The 19,690-nt window shown below is 41.3% G+C and overlaps 1 protein-coding gene across 2 annotated transcripts; it reads right to left on the bottom strand.

The window, feature by feature from the left end:
* Positions 1-11,927: 11,927 nt before the first annotated feature.
* On the bottom strand, positions 11,928-15,565 carry LOC147639445 (uncharacterized). Of its 2 annotated transcripts, none has more exons than XM_086791457.1 (2): positions 15,381-15,565; positions 11,928-14,464 (listed from the first exon to the last, which is right to left on the bottom strand). In XM_086791457.1, the coding sequence occupies exon 2, from the start codon at positions 14,411-14,413 to the stop codon at positions 12,125-12,127; it is 2,289 nt and encodes a 762-aa protein (XP_086647583.1). In that variant the 5' UTR covers positions 14,414-14,464; positions 15,381-15,565; the 3' UTR covers positions 11,928-12,124. The 2 variants fall into 2 exon arrangements, with proteins under 2 accessions (XP_086647583.1, XP_086647574.1); XM_086791448.1 differs by lacking the exon at positions 15,381-15,565 and adding an exon at positions 14,722-15,369.
* Positions 15,566-19,690: the final 4,125 nt, after the last annotated feature.

Here is a 19,690-nt window from a genome sequence, read left to right on the forward strand (position 1 = left end):
ACCTTGCAAATGTGTCTCGACGATGCGGGAGCACATTAACAAGCTACAGGCCCTTTAGCAGGAAGTCCTCCAGGCTGGGAAGGAGATATCATTAGAAGATATGGCCATTACTTTGCTGTCCCACTTGCCTGCTCAGTATTCCGCTTTCTACTCCTCTTTGATTACTAGTGGCAAGCTCAGCACCATTACCTGGGAGGAGCTTGTGTCCATGGTCTTGGACTAGGAGGAACGATTCACGAACCCTCCTCACAGCGGAGGTTCGGAGGCCTTAATTGGCCAACGGCCGAAAGGCCGGAATAACAACAAGGGCAAAGGGAAGGCTTCACCGGAGAAGTCTTCTGAGAATAAGCCTGACACAGAACAAGAGAAACTAAAGGCCAACAGGTCTTGCAATGATTGTGGTGAGAAAGGCCACTATTGGAGGAAGTGTCCTAAGCGGACTAGGAAGAGTGCTGATTCTTCAGCCTCAGTTCTGCAAAGACTCCTGCATTTGTGTACTTAGAGATGATGGACTCAGATGCTTCATCGTCTTCGAGCGAAGTTGGCTTCACCGTAAAGGATACCCGGGAATGGATTCTTGACAGTGGTGCTTCCAAGCACATGACTCCGTCCCGTGACTTCTGTTTGGATCTGAAACGGCAGTCAGGTCACAATTTCATTGGAGACAACTCCACCATTCCGATACACAGTGAGGGCCAGATGGAGATTATTCTTGACGGCAAGGGGGGCAAGCATGCCTCCCGTGTTCTTTACGTCCCTGCTTTTGGTTTTCATCTTCTGTTCAGTGCATGAAGTATGCAAGACTGGATTTCGGGTGGAATTTGAAGAGCATTCAGTTGCTCTACGGGACCGTGAGACTGGCCAGGTTGTTCGGGAAGGCGGTGTGGAGAATGGTATCTACAAGCTCTCTGCAGCACTCTCCTCATTGACAGGTTCTCAGGTCGGAGATCTGTGGCACTTTCATTTTGGCCACTTAAATGTGGATGCACTGCAGCGAGCTTTTCGCCAGGACCAGATGGTGGTTGGCTTGCCAAATGTTGGCAGCAGGCAAGGATGTTGCAATTCTTGCATATATACGTGGTAAGCAGCACAGGGAACCCTTTCCAAAGCAGGCTTTCAGGCGGGCTTCAAAACCATTGGAGTTGATTCACACTGACTTGTGTGGACCTCAGCAGACACCATCATTGGGAGGATCTCTCTATTTCATGCTGCTTGTTGATGACTGTACTAGATTCACGTGGGTCTACTTTCTTTCACAGAAGGACCAAGATTTTGCACGGTTCAAGGATTGGCACGTGGATGGTGGAAAAAGAGTCTGGATTGCAGGTAAAGACTCTTAGGGCTGACAAAGGGGGTGAATTCTCCTCGAATGTATTTCTCATCAGGAAACTGGCCAATACAGGATTGCCTTCAGAGAATGGAGTTGTAGAACGCAAGAACAGGACTGTGGTGGAGATGGCAAGGACCATGCTGGAGCATCGTGATCTTCCTCGTCCACTTTGGGGAGAGGCTATGGCAACGGCTGTCCATACCCTCAAGCGGTGTCCAACGACTTCAGTACCTAATATGACTCCGTTTGAGGCATACTTTGGTAGAAAACCTGATGTCTACCACTTCCATGTTTTTGGGAGTGATGCGTATGTACATATTCCGAAGAAGCAAAGGGGGAAGCTTGACTCCAAATCATGCAAGCTTATATTTGTGGGGTATAATTCTCTTTCCAAGGGATACAGATTGTATGATCTAGGGATGAATGAGATTGTTGTGAGCCGGGATGTGGTCTTTGATGAGCATGTTCCAGTATCCACTATTAAGGAGCCGCCACTTCTTGGAGATCCAAAGGAGTCTAATGATGATTCCCATACCATTGTTCCAGTTGATCAACCTCAGTCAGTACTACAGGAGGTTGAGCCCATAGCTGGAGTAGAGCCCCGCACAACGGCGGCAGGAGGCTCCACGATCTGTTCGAGTACCCAGGTGGTTGATGGACACCCTTTGGGAGTAGGTGTCACAGAGCTACCTTGTTCGAGTGGACCACAGAGGACGGCCCTCAAAGATCGCATAGAGTCCACGACAAAAGCAATACAATGGAGCTTCTTCAGGTAAACTATGTTTTGATGTCTCATATTATGCGAGACAAGGAGCCCACTTCCGTTAAGGAAGCCCTTTCATAGGATACTTGGAGGAAAGCCATGTAGGTGGAACTTGATGCCATCGAGAAGAAAAACACATGGGAGTTGGTACCAAGGCCATCGAAACGGTCAGTCATTGGTGTGAAATGGGTCTTTAAGACCAAATATGCATCAGATGGGTTGGTGGACAAACACAAAGCCAGACTCATGTGGCTAAAGGTTATGCTTAGCAGCCAAGCATCGACTACGAGGATACCTTTGCTCCGACAACATGAATGACCACGATTCAGACCGTTCTTGCCCTTGCTTCTTCTCAGAGGTGGCCCATGTATCAAATGGATGTAAAATTTGCGTTCCTTAATGGTGACCTGAGGGGGAGGTGTATGTTGAGCAGCCTCCATGCTTTGTTATTCCAGGATCAGAAGAGATGGTTTACAGGTTACGCAAGGCCTTGTATGGTCTTAAGCAGGCTCCCAGGGCTTGGAATCAGAAGATTGATTCCTTCTTTGTTCGGATTGGTTTTCAGAGATCGGTTGCAGATCCCAACCTGTATCTCTTTCGGGAATACAGCATGGTTACGATTATCATCCTTTATGTGGATGATCTCATTCTGTGGTCATGTGGAGCACATTGGCGTGATAAAGGCTGCCTTGTCAAAGGAGTTTGAGATGACCAACCTAGGCTTACTCCACTTCTTTTTGAAATTGGAGATCTGGCAGACCCAGAGGGGGTTTTTTGTCTCTCAGCAGCGGTATGTTCATGAGTTACTTGAGGCCTTTGGGATGGAGAACTGCAAGCTATTACTTTGCTGATGGACCCAAATACAAAGTTAACTGTTAATGATCCTTGTGAGCCAGTTGATGCTTCACAGTATCAAAAGTTGGTTGGTTCATTGATCTGGTTGCTGAACACCAGATTGGACTTGAGCTTCTGCGTGGGGCTGTTGAGCTCTTTTATGCAGACGCCATTGAAGTCTCATTGGGATACAGAATTGCGGATCTTGCGATATCTGCAGAGTACAAAGGATCTAGGACTCTTTTACACAGGAGGGGATGGAGTCCGACTCCAAGGTTGGAGTGACTCAAATTGGGGAGGAGATCCAGACACGAGGAGATCTACTTCAGGTTACAGTTGTGAGACCCCTCTACCCCCTCCACGCACCAGATTCCCGGTTGTTAGCAGCAGAAGTAGCTTCCTCTTGCACGTGGCAGGGTTTTCCACTTGGGGCCTTACCCTCGAATGTCCGGACACGAGACTAATCTAGAGGTCATTCCGAAACCGAAACCGAAATCGGGAAAATTAACCTTGCCCGAAAAACGGGGATGATTCCACTTTTTGATTTTCTTAACGAATTTTCTAACAGGGTCAAGAGACTAAACTATCCTTCACCTGATTAAACCAGATAGAAGGAAAACTATCACTGACTTAGTTTAAAGAAATCAACGCTTTTTTTCCTAACCGAAATCAGGCATAGCTATTGATCTAATCATTTGAGGAAATCAACGCTTTTTCCCTAACCGAAGTCAGGCACGCACAGCCATTGATCTACTCATTTGAGAAATTCTTCAAGTTTTTATTTAACTACTCGAATTCTAAGCGTATTCTTATTATTTCAATTTAATTATTAAAACTCCACTGATTCCAGCCTAACCCCATCTGGCCCGTGGTGGGTTAGCCACCACCCAATCACTGGAATCGGTAGAACTAGACAATTACTCACCCACCCATAACTGAATGCCTTTCTTAACTTTTGCTTTCGAATACAGATACGCACACACTCCTCTTTAAAATTTTAATATATAAAATAATCCATTGACAAACAGTTATTGGTTACAGATGTCATAACTCAAAAATTCCATCCAGTTCCTCGTTTCTAAAAAAAAAACAGTATCACTCTGGACTCTCCGTTGAGACCAACTGGTCAGCAACAACGAGATCCAGTAACAGATTACAATAATCATTTCGTCCATCATACATATCTTCCACGACATATGCATGGGTGTCATACGTACCGCGAGCCCGTGCCTCTCCTAGTCAGAACCCTCCAGGATCCTTCTTAGGTGTCCTAGCACTTCACTGAGAGACTGCTTTGTTGGCCCTCGCCCATTGTACCGGAAGCGTACCATTTTTCAACCATACCAAGGCTGGTCAAGACATGGGCCAGCAGGCTTTGCCGTGTGAGCCGTCCTTTGAACACTCCCCGCTAGCTGTTGCAACCAAACTTCCCTTAGAAAAACATATACCAAATGCTCCCTCCACAGCATTCTGGCATAAGATAGTCCTTTAAGAAAACAGGGCTTCTAAGTAAGTTTTTAGTTTGATTTTCTTTTGAATACAAGGAGTATTTCTTTGAATCAGTATCCCCAAAACTTCTTGATCGAAATTCTGAATTTCATACCAAAATCCTCGAATGCTAATCCTTGATCCACATATCAATTCGAAGGGTCTCAAACTTAGTTTCAGATTTGGCGAGAGTTTTGAGTGTATTTTTCTAAACTGGTCACACTTTCTTTCCTCCTCGAAACTGATGAAAGAGTTTGGTCTTGGTCATAGTCTGATTCAAGGTTCGAGTCGGATAAGATTTTTCCTGAACTATCTTTCTCGAAAAGGTTTGGTAATTCAGTTACTATTTTACTGAATTTCTTTCTTTGAATATTCACTTAACTGATTTCTAAATTAGTTACGAATTTCAATGAGGAATAAACTAATCATTTATCTGAATATTTCAATCTCGATAGATTTTTGAATTTTTTTTACAATCCGTGTGAATATAAAACGATAGAAATTTCTCTCTTAGAGTATTTAATTATTCATTTATCAAATACTCATAGAATTTAAACATAGAATTTAAGAGAATTCTAATTTTGATATAAAAATTCTTTATGCATCTATTTATGCATAAAAATCAACTTCAATGGGAATAACACTTTTATAAAAAAATCCTTTTATGCATCTATTTATGCATAAAATCAAATTTAATAGGAATAATGCTTTTAAAATAAAAAGAATTTCTTTATGCATCTTTCTACGCATAAAAATCAAATTTAATAAGAATAACACTTTTATAATAAAAATTTTTCTTTATGCATCTTTCTATGCATAGAAATAAATTTTAATAAGAATAACACTTTTGTAATTAAAAAAATTCCTTTATGCATCTTTCTATGCATAGAAATCAATTTTAATAAGAATAACACATTTGTAATAAAAAAATTTCCTTTATGCATCTTTTTGTGCATAGAAATCAATTTTCATAAGAATAACACTTTTATAATAAAAAAGTTCCTTTATGCATCTTTCTATGCATAGAAATCAATTTTAATAAGAATAACACTGTTATAATAAAAAAATTTATTTATACATCTTTCTATGCATAGAAATCAATTTTAATAAGAATAACACTTTTATAGTAAAAAATTCCTTATGCATCTTTCTATGCATAGAAATCAAATTTAATAAGAATAATACTTTTATAATAAAAAAATTCCTTTATGCATCTTTCTATGCATAGAAATCAATTTTAATAAGAATAACACTTTTATAATAAAAAAATTCCATTATGCATCTTTTTATGTATAGAAATCAAATTTAATAATTAATATCATCTTTTTATGTATAGAAATCAAATTTAATAATTAATATCAGTGATATCCATTATGCATCTTTTTATGTATAGAAATCAAATTTAATAATTAATATCAGTGATATCCATGCATATTCATAGGTGAATATGTACATGGAGTAATTAGAATATTTCTTTTAGATGCAAAAATGGTGGGAATTACTCTTTTGGAATAACATAAAAACAAACTTTCTTTTTCACAGAATTCTGGAAAATTTTACCATGACCTCCTTTGTATGGCTGACCATTTCTCATTTTTATCTTTCTTCACTTAACTTAATTAACCCAATTTAGAATTACAGAACTCTAATCTACTCAATTTTCTAAATTCAAGAGAGTAAACAATAAGAAGAGTTTAATTAATCACTTAGTTAATCTTTCTAGGATTAAGAAAGGTTAGATTGTAAAGAAGAGAAGGGGGTGGCCTTTTCATCAAAGGCATAGCATTTGAATTTAATTCAATCATTTGCAAAACATAAAAATTAAGAAAACCATAGATTTTTCATTAAAATTCATAAACAAAGTGAGAAAATTAGCTTACATGGAGCTTGTAAGCTCTCCTTTGGCTTGAGGGATTGAGGGTTCTACTATTGTTTGAAGCAATAGTGGCCACCAATTCACTTTGGAGAGGATTAGCTGGCCAAAAACAATTGAGTTATTAAAAAATTCAATGTAGATGGCTCAGGACAGGAGTAGAGTAACAGTGCATAAGCACCATTAAGCTTTTATAAAGGGGTAGGCTTCTATTTATAGGAAAAAGTGAGCCTCTAACTAAGCAAACTGATTCTAGAATTTTTCAGATCATTTTGGTCAATTTTTGACCATTTTTGGGTCAGTTCAGCTTACTTTTTGGATCTAGTTTTGAAACATGAGAGAGGAGAGATGAAAATATCTCATTTTATTGATTAAAAATTGGGGGTAATGATGAGAAAAAGGTGCCTACTTCATGAGGGGAGATCCCCACACTGAGGTGTCTAAATTCAGTTTTTTTTAATTTTTTTCTTTAGTCCTTAGTCCACTCTTCATCTTATGTGAGAATTTACTCATTTTTGGGGGGGTTTATTTTATTCTTCAATTTATCTCCTCCCTACATTTGGATTAATCTCATTGGCCTGTCAAACCTTTGTTTGGACCTTAACCCAAAATTTTCTGAAAACAGGGACCCTTAGGCTAAGGTCTTTTGTGCACATTATAATTTATTTCTAATGCACCTTAGGAATTTCTTTTTAAACTTCTGTTTCGGGGGACTTTAAACAAGATCTTTTATTATTCTAAAAAGGGGATTGATTACAGGGGAAGAAACTGGACATCTTGAGGGGTTGGGACGAATCTTACATCCTCTCCCACTTGAAAAATGCGAGATGTCCTCATCTCGCAAACTGGGGGTAATCCCGCATCAGTTCGGCTTCTTTCTCCCAGGTGGCGTCTTCAAAAGGATAGAACTTCCATTTGACTAATAATTCTCTCATAATTATGTTCCTAAGAATCTTCTCTCGAACATCAAGGATTTCTTTAGGTTGGAGTTCCATCTGCCCTTGGGTCGAAGAAGTTAAGAGTTCATCATTAAGCACATGATTCGGGCTCGGTATATACTTCTTAAGTAGGGTGACATGAAATACATTATGTACTTTGAGATGAGGAGGCATAAGAAGTTCATAGGCTAAGTCACCTACTTTCTTTGTAATCAGATATGGCCCACAGTATATGGGGGATAACTTCTTGTACTTTCCAAGAGATAGAGAACTTCTTTTGGGGCGTACTCGAATGAAGACCATATCTGCTTCTTTGAATTTTTTTACCTGACCTCTTCTTATCTGCATACTACTTATGTCTATCCTGGGCACAGCTTTTATATCCTTGCTGTGGATTGACTGCATCTGCTACTCCATATTATCAAGCATCTGTCTGGACATTTCGACCCTAATCAATGGGTCGGACCAAGTTAATGGTGTTAGGCAGTCTTGCTCATACAGAGCTTTGGAAGGGCTGATCACGATACTTTGGTGATAAGAAGCATTGTAGGTGAATTCGACTAGGTGCAGATAGCTTAGCCACTTCTTGGGTTCCCTTCCACAGCATGACCAAAGTATATCTTTGATTACTTGGTTCACCCTTTCTGATTGACCATCGGTCTCAGGGTGGTAAGCTGTGCTGAGATCCAAGAAAGTTCCTATTGCTTCGAAGAATGCAGTCCAAAATCTTGACGTAAATTTGGGATCTCGATCACTTACTATTCTCCTGGGTAGGCCATGCAATCTGAAGATTTCCTTGAGGAACACTCTGGCCACATCCACTCTGCAGTGTAGGTTTCTTTTACTGGAATCAGATGGGCATTTTTGGTTAGTCTGTCAACTACCACGAAGATGGCGTTGTAACCTAATTGCACTGAAGGTAGTCCAATAATAAAATCCATACTGATACATTTCCACTTCATCTGGGGGATGTCTAATGGATGTAACTTCCCAGTCATTTTTCCTCTCTCGGCTTTGACTTTCTGATATATCAGGCATTGACATACATGATTAAGTACATCCTTTTTTAGTCCAGGCCAAAAGAAGCTTTTCTTTACAGATATGTAGGTCTTGATGAAACCTGGATGTCCTGCTATAAGGCTATCATGGGCTTCATTCAAAATTTGACCCTTAGTTCCCTCATCATTGGGAATGCATAGCCTGCTAGTATAATACATAATTCCTTCATCCAGGTTATACCCTTGAACTCGGTTCAACTTGCTTTGCAAAATTGAGTTTTGAAAGCTGCTTACAAACTAATCATGATCCTGTTGAACAAATTATTAAACCATTCCTTAGCCTCTTTCCTCAATCCCAAGACCAAGCTATTGGTGTATCCTTATTGTTCAGAATGCATGAAGTAGCCACATTTTCTAAAAATATTTGTGCATCTTCCCTTTCCTTTACAAAGCACAAAGGAATTTCCAAGTAGATAGCATATATCTGTGCTCCATAATACTTTCTTCTTCTCACAAGCTATATCTAATTTAGAGCATTCCTCAGTGGTGGGGGCACTAGTCTATGAGGGCTTTTTCAACACTCATACTAGCTACCAACTAGCTAGCACTACAGGAATGTAGGATAAGATCAGGTATACAAGGCACCACCTCCAAACACCAAACAAAAGAACACATAAATTGAAGGTCTTGGCTTGCCTCTCTTAAGCTCAGTAGACTTTACTCTAATGCAGCTTTGGACACCTCCTTACAGTTATGGATTCGGATACTTTTCTAGTTAATTCAGTTCTTAAACTCTTCTGATCCTCTTCCTGTTGAGAAGTATGATGCCAAAGAGCACAACGAAGAGGTAGGGAGTGAGAATGAGTAGCCAAGAAAGTGCAAAGCATAGCATGCAACCACATTAGCAAAGGGATTTATCCCTTATTGATGTACAAGCCCAAGGGTGTACCTCTTCATATAAAAGGGGGCCATTTCAAGCAATGAAATCATATCACTTGCACACATCTCAAGCCTCTTTATGAGTACAATCTTAATCTTGTAACATAATTGTGCTCGAGTCTATTACACATACTCATCATCATGAGTTCACTTAGGTATGATCCACCTTAGATTGGTCATATTAATTGTGTTTTCATTAGAATAAGATTAGCATCTCATTACGTAGTTGATTAGTTAACGATTAAGTTAATCTTGTCATCATCAAGAGAGCTAGATTCGAATTTCTTAACATGGTATCAGAGCTAGGGTGAGGCTCTCCATTAACTAGATTAACATTGGTTTGAGGGAGTGCTTAGCATGTGATTAGGTGGTCATTAGAATCTTGATTATATTTTTTCTTTAATCTTTAGCTTCTTCTACTTTGTGGGTAGTCAATAGAGGAAAAATTATGGGTGTGCTGGTGCCTTAGCCTACAACCTCTCCTGAGGTACAAGAAGGTGAAACTGAATTGCAAGGGAGAGTAGCTTGTTAAGATATCATGGTAGATTAATGAAGAAGAGAGTTCTAAGAATGGAAGGAGTAAGTTATGACTAGCACTAATCACTTGTAGTAGGAGTAAGTTAGGCACACAGAAGAAGTTAAGCAGCGCACAAGTAAGAAATATAAGAGACACCCTTGCCTCCAAGGATTCTTTTCATGCGACCAACAAGCCGACGGCACCAACACTCCGCTCGTGGCAACTAGAAGAAGAAGTTCATTAGCTGCTTAAGGAGGCCAAGGCGAAGAAACATGGAAGCCAAGAAAATTGAAAGACATAGCAGCAGGCCGATACCAGAAAATCTTACAGCGAAGCCGATAAGATAGGGCTAGAAAAATAAATAATAACTTCTTAAAAAAAGGAAAAAATGAGAAATGGTTATCTCGTGGTGTAAATTGATCCCAACAGGGTGCTTTCACATGCTATCTTATGAAATGTGTTATTGGGCTTTATTACCAACATGGGCATCATCAATTTCAACATCGACAAGGGTCATGATCACAACGGTATTGACATGGGCCTTGACGGCATCAAATAAAGTGATAAAGAGTCATCCAGATTTTCAACATCAAAATAAAATATTTTCAAAATCTTTTGTAAAAGTGGCTAAATGAGCACGCTAATGCATGTGCATTGAAAAAAGAAGCATATAACCCATGTAAAAATACCACAACCAATAAAGCATCTAGTCCACATCAAAGAACTTTTCAAAAAGAGGAAGGAGATCTCGAGCCAGCAGCAACATCGAGCTACCAACCAATACCCTAACCTAAATCATATATTGTAAAGGCCACCAAATGAGCAGGCAATTGATATGCAAATGTCGAGCAGTGAAATTTTTTTATTGTTGAGCAGCGATCTCGTTGCAACAAAAATAGTAGCGTTTCCAGCAACGAAATAGGCCCGATATCTCCGTGCCCTTGTAGCTATAAAAGCGCTACTATTTTCGCTACTAGATCCTCATTCTGTTATAGTGAAAGTTGCAAGGGGTGACAACAACCAGAATATGTGACAGTAGAGGTTGAAGCTGCAAGGGGCAACAACAATCAGAATGTGTGAGAGTATTTAGTAAAGATGATGATGAGGACCTTGATGCAATGCCAACTCTATAGACTTTTATTTTGTTATCCTTTTATTTTGACTATAATAAGGATTTACTCTTTTTGCCTATAATAAGGCCTCAATCTTGTACAAGATTTATTGTCTTACGTCTCCCAATGTTTATATACAAAATGTACTTCTTCACCTTCACTAGCACATGAACAAGCAAGAAAACGGGGAGCATAATGCTATTATGCATAATGATGTGCATGCATAATGTTTTATGCATAATGCTATCCATGCTCTATGCATACATAAAGAGGAGTTCTTGCACATTTGTTGTCTTCACCTTCACTTGCACACTTGCAAGCCAAAAAAATAGGGGACGCACTGTAGAAACTACAATGCATGCAAGGGGAGCCCCCTATTTTTTTGTTATAGGCCTACCGTGGCTATACTGGTCAGGCCAATAGCCAAGCGAAGCCTATGAAAATAACACTAAGTTGTGTGGCTACTGGCGTGACTATACCTCCATTCTGTTGTAGTGACACATGCTATCTTCGTATATATTTTTACTAACCCCCCGGGTATCACCCACGGTAAGAAAGTAGTGACACATACTATCTTACATAATTTTTTACTAACCCCCGAGGTATCACCTATGGTTAGAGAGTAGTAAAAAATAAGTCTGTATATGGGTTTTAGGAATATAGAAAGACCTTACAAGTAAATGCCCAAACTTACTAAGTGTCTTGGTATAGAAGTAACCAATCTCTGAAAGAGTATTTAGTTCATGACCTTCTTTATTTTTCATACTAGCCTAGTGTAGGTGGGACAGAGCCCTTGCTTGTATTCAAATTGCACCCGAAAATGTTATTTGACTTCATATATTGACACATCTTCCCAATTCTGATGTCCTCTTGTGCTATGCTGGTTGTAAGTTCACTACGTTCTCACACACACACACGTCTTCCCAATTCTAGTGCAATGCTGGTGTTGTGGGTTGAACGTTCTCACACACACAACACATCTTCCCAGTTCTAGTGCAGTGGTGGTGGTGGGTTGTTCAGTATTCTTACGTTAACACACAAGCCCACCCACACAACTTGACATGTTCTCTCTCTCTTTCTCCCCTCCCTTTGCGGAAGGATTGCATTCTCTCTCTTTATCCTTGAGGAAAGATTGCAAAAAAAACCTGATGTTTGTTGGTTGAAGAAAACAAAATACATGGATCGCATTACGCACCCTCGCTTTTAAAATGTTGTTGAAAACATATGACTAATTATGTCACGATGACTGCAAATTAACGTAATGACTAATTATGTCACGATGACTGCAAATTAACGTAATGAGAGATGCAATGATTATACTCAGCCAGATCACTAGGTGGTGGCTCCTCGAAGGGGTGAGAATCTGAATGAAGCTTTAACCGGCTTCTCGTTGTCGAGTTCTCTCGCTTTGAGGAGTTGGGCGCGAAGGCTGTTGCTCTTCATGTTGACTAGTAGTTGCTGTTGTTGGGGCGGCTGCTGCTGCTGCGCCGCCTGCTCGGCGGCTTCGACTGGCATGTTGGATGGCTTCATGTGTTCCATCTGCTGACCGCTTGTATTAGCTTTGCTGCGTTTGTTCGCTCCGCCAAAGATGGAGAAGGCATCGGGAGAAGGGGGCCAGAAGCACTGCAGAGGCTTTGCCGATGCTGACCTCCATGGGGACGTCTGCGATTGGAAAGAATTAGCAGGGGCCACCATATTCTTAATGGGCTCCTGGCCAGTAGAGTTATCGGTGCCTTTCATAGGTAGTTCTTGGCTGGATCTAGCAGTAGTAGAGGCGCTGATACCATCCGCAGACTCAATATGGACCACCTTGGTAGCCTTGTTGGAACTACTTTGGCTGGATTTGGTAGTGATCCGTGCGCCCTGATCACTGCTGCTGACATCTCTCTTCTCTACCTTACCCTGATCATCAACATGGCTTATCTTGTTAACAAGAGAATTAGAAGGTGCTCTCACTGGCTTGAAGAAGAAATCCTCTAGCTCGCTATCGTCACCTTCTCCACCTGCACTTTCATGATCATGATCATGATGCCGATGATCACCATCATCCCTCCTCTCCTCAGGGCTTCCATACTCCCAAGATTGATGTATGCCTTCCTTTGGCTTTGCTATGCTAACATGGCTTCTCATGGCATCCAATCCGGCTTTTTGCTTTCTCTGCCTTTCACCCCCAGATGCAACATAGCTTGCATCATCCGCGGAAAAACTATGGCCATGTAAACCCGGTCCCAGATCGTCAATATCCAACTGATGATTCTCCCCACCTACAACATCAAAGCGTAACGACGAGTGTTTCCTATGTATCCCTTTTAGTGCATAATTAGAAAGGCTTTTCTCCAAATTAGTGCAAGGCTCCTCCTCGATCTGCTCACTTGTATCACTGCACCCTGATGGCACTTGTTTCATTTTCGACTTTCTCTCAGTTGCAGGGGCCCACATTTTGTTAGCATCCTCTTCTGCTGCAGAGCTAGCATGCACATGATCACCAATACTCCTCTCTAACGCATCCGGCATTTCTGGATGACGCACTGTACCATGCAGGGTTAATTGCTTTGTTTCAGCCTCATTATCACTTGTTGTATGCCAATTTTCATGAACCTCCTCCAGAAAGGTAGCATTGGGCTGATCATAAACCTTTTGTTGCCTACTAATACTCACATTGTATCTATGTTCTCCGCTGGCCCGCGGCCTTCTTACCTTACGTGGTCTCTTTGCTTCTTTGCTAAGCTTGATTTGCTCTAGACCGTCCCCAATGTCTCTGTCATTTTGATTGCCACATGAAGTCTTTTCAATCAGGCATGCATTAGAGCAACTACTGCTAGTGTGCTGAATTGGTGAGCTGCGCCCAACTTCCTCTGCTTTGTCCCTTTCAATATCTAGTTGCAAGAGATCCAGAGCCTGTCTCAGCATTTTGGCTTGTTCAACTTGCTTCTCAATGTCCTCTTGAGACCCTTCACAAGTGACCCCTACTGTGCTGACAAAGTCCTCTAGCTTGCTCTTAAGGTCATGCAATGACATGTACTGTTTGCCATTAAGCTCAAGCTGGGCCTCAGAGAGCTTGGTCCTCACCCTCTCCTCTCGCCACAGTGCCGCCATTCTCATCATCTTCAGCTCTTCTTCCACTCTTTCTCTAGACTTTGCTTGCTCTTGCTTCAGCTGCTCCACTTCAGCCTTGTCTTCCCCTATCTCTCTAGCAAGCTCATTGCACACCTCCTCCAGGAGTTCTCTTGCCTTCCTTTCTCTGTCTAGCTCTTCACATGCATCTGCAGCAGCTATGTTGGCTTCTGTAAGGTCCTTGGCTAGTTTCTTGTTCTGTATTTTGAGCAGCCTACATGCACTTCTGTCCTCTTCCATCTCCTCTCGGAGATGCAAAAAGGCAACTTTCACTTTCTCTTGCTCTTTTTTTCTGGAGATGGTCATCTGCTCTCCAAATCTCTGCAACAAGCTGTTGATCTCTCTCAAGACAGACTTGTGGGAGAACTCAAGTTCTTGTATCCGGCTTGATACATCCTCCATCTCCAACCTTAGTTTAGCTACCATTGCCATGCTCCTGCTCTGGTTCTCCTCCACATACCTCACACGATGGATCAAATTTGCCAAAGTAGCCTGATTAGAAGCCATATTGTTAATTGCTTCTTGCTGCTCTGTTTTATCTTCAATAGCGTGGGAGATCTGCAAGCAAAAAAAGAAGAAGATTGTATACTAATTAAACTTCAGTTAAGCTTCCGAATCAAATCTTAACTCACATTTGTACCCGAAAATGCAGTGTAGCAAAACATCTACCTGGCAACCTAGTGGAGCACATCAAAAGGTTCTACTATCTAACAAAACAAAGCGGGAATCATTCCTAGTTGTGCACTGTGTAGAAACTTTTCCAAAAGCACGGTGCATTATTTACGCACTCAATTAGCCAGATTCAAAACAGCCACCTTGCAATCCAAATGGAGAGAAGGGCATTTCAGTGTCTCAGAGAGAGGCAAGTGTGGCTGTGAGCCTTGCGCATTTACAAGGTCAGAGGGCATGGCTGACTCCTCAGCTTGGGCAAGCCGGTGGATTTCATGGTGCTCCCAGAAGGAGGCAGCAAGCTTGCGAGCAGAGTCCAATCGAGGAGGAGGAGGGGGGAGATTAGGTTGATATTGAGCACCGCAATTAGCAGGTGTAATAAAATTAGCAGCTAGAGTAAGAGAATTAGCAGCACCATTAGCAGCTGTCGTGAAGGAATTAGCACCACGGCGCAGAGGGGGATTAAGATAACGAGGGATATATTTGGGGACAAGCTGGCCATCTACATAGGAAGGATTCTCATAGAACTTCCAACTAAGGAAGGGAGTAAGGGACAATTGGTCATGGAGGGTTGCAAGAGCACCACAGGCTAAGTTGGCTCTTATAACGCTACTGTTACTATTAGCATTATTATTATCGACATCAAATGCATTAATGTGCGGTCTGCTGCTACTGCTGGAGCGTCTGTCAAGGTGTTCCATGGCAAGGCACAAGATGATTATAATTATGAATGAATGATTATGGGCACGACAAGATGAAGGAGAAGTGTTTGCGTGAAGGGCAGATCTATCTCCCTTGTGGGCACCTTGATTGATTGCCTGCTTGCTGCGTTCTTTTTCTGCTCGGCTACAAGCCTCAGCTACATCGCCATCGTCGACTTGCCAGCCAGCAGCAGCCACCTGCAGCCACCTTTTGCAATTCTCACCATATTTACAGACCCCAATTATCCCCACCCATTCTCTCTCTCTCTCTCTCTCTCCCCGTACTACCTGCTTGGACCTTCTTTTCCATCAATTTAAGCCTCCTCTGTTGGCCCGGTGGCTTCGACAGAGTGCTCATTGTCTTGCTTGCCTTTGCCGCGCAGTAAAATAACGCTCTCTCTCTCTCTCCTCTTTTAAAATGCTCCCTTCCCTCCTCTCTACGTAAAAAATCTCTCTCTCCTCTCTCCCCCTTTCAATTCGTACCTGATTTTCTCTCTCTTTCATTTCACTGCCTTTTTACCTTGCTCTCTCTCTATGGGCCCACCCTCTGACTAGGAAAACTATCCAAGGGGTCTTGGTGCCTTGAGGGTATGCTAGCCTGCCCTCAAGAAGTTGCATCTATATGGGTAGGACGTGCAAGGAGAGGCAAAGCACGGCCATGGTGGGCACACCTAGGAACGCACTCACACCTAGGAACACACCTAGGCTTCCGGGTGTGTGAGTGCGTTCCTAGGTGTGCCCACCATGGCCGTGCTTTGCCTCTCCTTGCACGTCCTACCCATATAGATGCAACTTCCTCGGGGTGGGCTAGCATACTCTCAAGGCACCAAGACCCCTTGGATAGTTTTCCCACATCACACACCCCTCCCCTCCTATTCCTTGCCAAAATAACCCATTGTATTTTCCACCCCTTTCCCTCACTCCTGTATTTTGCACCCTTTTCTCTGGGGGTATGTATTTTGCAAATAGCGTGTGTCTCTCCTTTGAGAGAGAGGGAGAGAGAACCGAGTACATGGCTTTTTTATGACCCGAATTTGAAAAATATTTACAAATTTCACAATTGAAGGTTTAAAGATAGAAGGCAAAATTAAAGATTTTAGGTGTTTTTAGTTATAAATATTTTTAAATTATTATAAATTTGTCAAAAATACCTCCAATATTTAGAGATAGAGTTTTTCCACATTTGATTGAGAATGTTTTTCCCACAAGTGCTAATGTCATCATTTATTGGTATAGATATCCACATTAATATCATTATGCATTAAATATGTATATTTTTTAAATCCCTTACGTATGTGAACAACAACAGCTATTAAAAAAACACCCCTCTATGCACTGACATGCTATGTTGCTTGTCTATAAGTGATCCCCCTGCGAACATAAATGGGAGCTTTGCCACTCTTGACATGCACATCATGAAATTTGCATGGAAATGCATTTTTAACAAACTCCTTTTAGAGCTTGGTTGCACTTTAAGGAGCTATTGAGTGCTCACATAACCCGGGTTGTAGTGTATTTTTTTCAGTTGAAATTCAAAAATCCCAGTTAGAATTCGACAGTGTCTTTAATTTTAAGGGATGAAATTTACATATTTTAGTTTAAATCCCATTATTAGTATGGCTTTTTGAGATTTTTAGGTCTCAACCCCCCTTAGGTTTTTAGCATTGCCTTTAATTTTAAGGGTTGGAAAAAAACATTTTTTCACGTAGCAACCAGTTGCATTAGAAGATGCACTTTACTTTGAGTAAGGCCGTGTTCAAACACAAATGGAGGTCGGCATCCGGATGCCAATTAGGTAAGAACTTTGAATCCAAGTGGGCAATCATATATTGTGCTGTCCAAGGCTTGAGAACTAAGGGGGATTTTTCTTTTTGCATACGTAAAAATAGCACATTTATTGGCATGCTTTTCATGGCTCTACATGTCTAATAAGTAGCAAATTTTGTTTTTCCAAATTTACGCACGAATTAGTTTGCAACCAACCAAATGCCAAGCTGGTTTTCGGGCAAGTGTGTGGAGATTTTGTAAAGTCGAACTCACAACTGGTTGCAACCTTATTTCGATCTGCTTTAACCGCTAACAATATTGTTTCAGTTGGTGAGCTCCAACTATACAAGCTAGGTGGGATTACGTCGTTTCTTTCCGTTGATCAAGTTTCAGGAGTAAGACCAAGAACAATGGGATGTTTAAATGAGTGGTTGTTGAGTAGGTTGTAGTTAAGGTCCAATCTCCACGCATGCTAAAAATAAAAAGTGGTTAGAGTCGAGAGAGAAATAAATAGAAGAAGTCAAATTCATCTAATATCTGTGTGGTTACGGCATCCTCAACACATAGGATTTGCAGTAGACTATGTAGCAATCATGCCAAAAACCTGAGTGCGTGGAAATTAGCCTTAAGAAACTTATCCAAAAGTTGTATTTGCATCCTTTAACACAAGCCTTATCCAAAGTTGTATTTGCATCCTTTAACACAAGCCTTAATTGGGTACGGCAAAAATTCTCTCTCCCAAACGATCATAGCTATTATAAAAATTCCACCATATAAATTTTTTTCCAAATTGCCAAAAAAAAATGCTATGGAGAAAACCTACAATGCTTACGTATAGCCAGTTGTTGATGGCTCCAAAGAGAGAGAGAGAGAGAGAGAAAACCTCACTGCTTTTCACAATGCTTACGTATAGCCAGTTGTTGATGGCTCCAAAGAAAAGAGAGAGAGAGAGAGAGAGAGAGAGAGAGAGAGAGAGAGAGAATGAATTTTGGTGAAATTGAATTCAACAATTGTGTCCATTGTTGTCACTTTGGTGGGTCCGATTTTGAGCGAGGAACGAACGTTTTCAGCGTTTGGGTGAAAACGTTCTTTCGTATTAGTGTACCTAGGTAGCAGGTACTACAAGAGGATAAGAAGTTGGCCTGTTTTTTTGGGGCGGACCCGTGAACAGAGGGAGAGAGAGGGGTTCATTGGCTTGCGGGAAGACGCAGGGAAATCTGGATGCAATCGAGATCGAGCGGCATGGGATGGGATGGGCTGGGATGGGATGGGATGGGCTGGGCTGGGGAGGAGGGGGCCTGTTGTCGCCTTCGTGTTTTGAAAAGCACACAACATCTGGACTCTGGAGTTACGCCACCCTCCTGCTCATCAGGCAGGCCTCCTTGTCCACATTCCCGTACAAAGCGCCCCTCAGGACTGCACCGCGCGTAAATCAAGATCAACTCCTGTCTTAATGCTCCCGCGAACATCTTTTGAAAGCAATATACAGGTAGTCGTAAAAGCCTCCAAAATGTTTTTGTCCCCAGTGGTAACTACTACGTTCCCACGGGCCCAGAGAGGTTTACATGCGCACCTTCAGAATTCAACTACACGTCAAATAATGAAGCTTTGCATTAGAGGACAAAAGTGAGGACATAGACACATTCTCATGGCTTGAATAGTACGTTCCCCTCCTAGTCTTTCCACAGCAACAAGCTCATAGCCCACTTGTTAGGATGTTTGAGGTCCATACATGAGGTCTTAGGTTTCAAAGTGGTTGCTCCCATGGTGCCTTGTAAACATGGAAGGTGTGGTTTATAATTTCTGATTCTCCAATCTTCAAGGAGACTATTTTGACATTTTGGTAAAATCATTAAAATGTGTCACATGACACATTCTAATGAATTTTCTCTTTTATTTTTTGGGGACCAATATATATATGTGTGTGTGTGTGTGTGTGTGTGTGTGTGTGTGTATTAATCAAAAAACATTATATCATATCAAGCTTACAACAACTAATTCATCCTTCAAGCTCTATTAAGTAAGTTACAAATTCGATCCCATCATCATCCTCAAATACAAAGGAAGATTTCTCCCAAGATAACTGATATCCAAGCAGAATGGATGCTTCAACCATGCTTCAGTGGTGCATCCTCTAGGTGCTTATTTTTCCAAGACATCCCCTTTCTAGGAGGACCAAATTTTGACTTGGGTGCTAGCTGGGTACTCAATAAAGGTAACAAAATTGTAGTTTATTTGCTTCACCTTCCTGTACCATCTCTTAATCTTTGGTCCATCCTTGACTGGTTGGTTTAGACTCCAACTTCAGCTTTGAGAGACCCTGAAAGCAAATACACCACACAATTAGGCGAAGCCCAGTATGAATGAGGGTCTCCCAGATCAAGTGATGGCTGTCTGGAGGGCCTGAATCATCTGAACCAGCTCCACCCCATTCAATTTGTTAACCAAACATATGGACCAGCACATACATTTACACTTATGCATCTACCCATTCACATCAATTCTTGTGTCACAAGCCTTTTTTGAAATATAATACAATTTCTGGAATTCAATATCTCCCACAAACAACAAAACCTGACTATGTTAAAAATCAAATCAACATGTCCAACACTAGTTGTCTATCTCCCTAATAGCCAGTCTCCCCATT

The sequence above is a fragment of the Cibotium barometz genome, chromosome 4 (genome assembly GCF_041138505.1).
Source record: "Cibotium barometz isolate CiBa-2024 chromosome 4, ASM4113850v1, whole genome shotgun sequence".
Taxonomy (NCBI): domain Eukaryota; kingdom Viridiplantae; phylum Streptophyta; class Polypodiopsida; order Cyatheales; family Cibotiaceae; genus Cibotium; species Cibotium barometz.

Bases quoted from the DNA above. Each gene is read 5' to 3' on its own strand.
- LOC147639445 (XM_086791448.1), bottom strand. From the start codon at position 15,276: ATGGAACACCTTGACAGACGCTCCAGCAGTAGCAGCAGACCGCACATT. The intron at 14,465-14,721 runs GTGGCTGTTTTG...TTTTGCTTGCAG, and splicing joins CTCTCCATTTGGATTGCAAG to ATCTCCCACGCTATTGAAGA.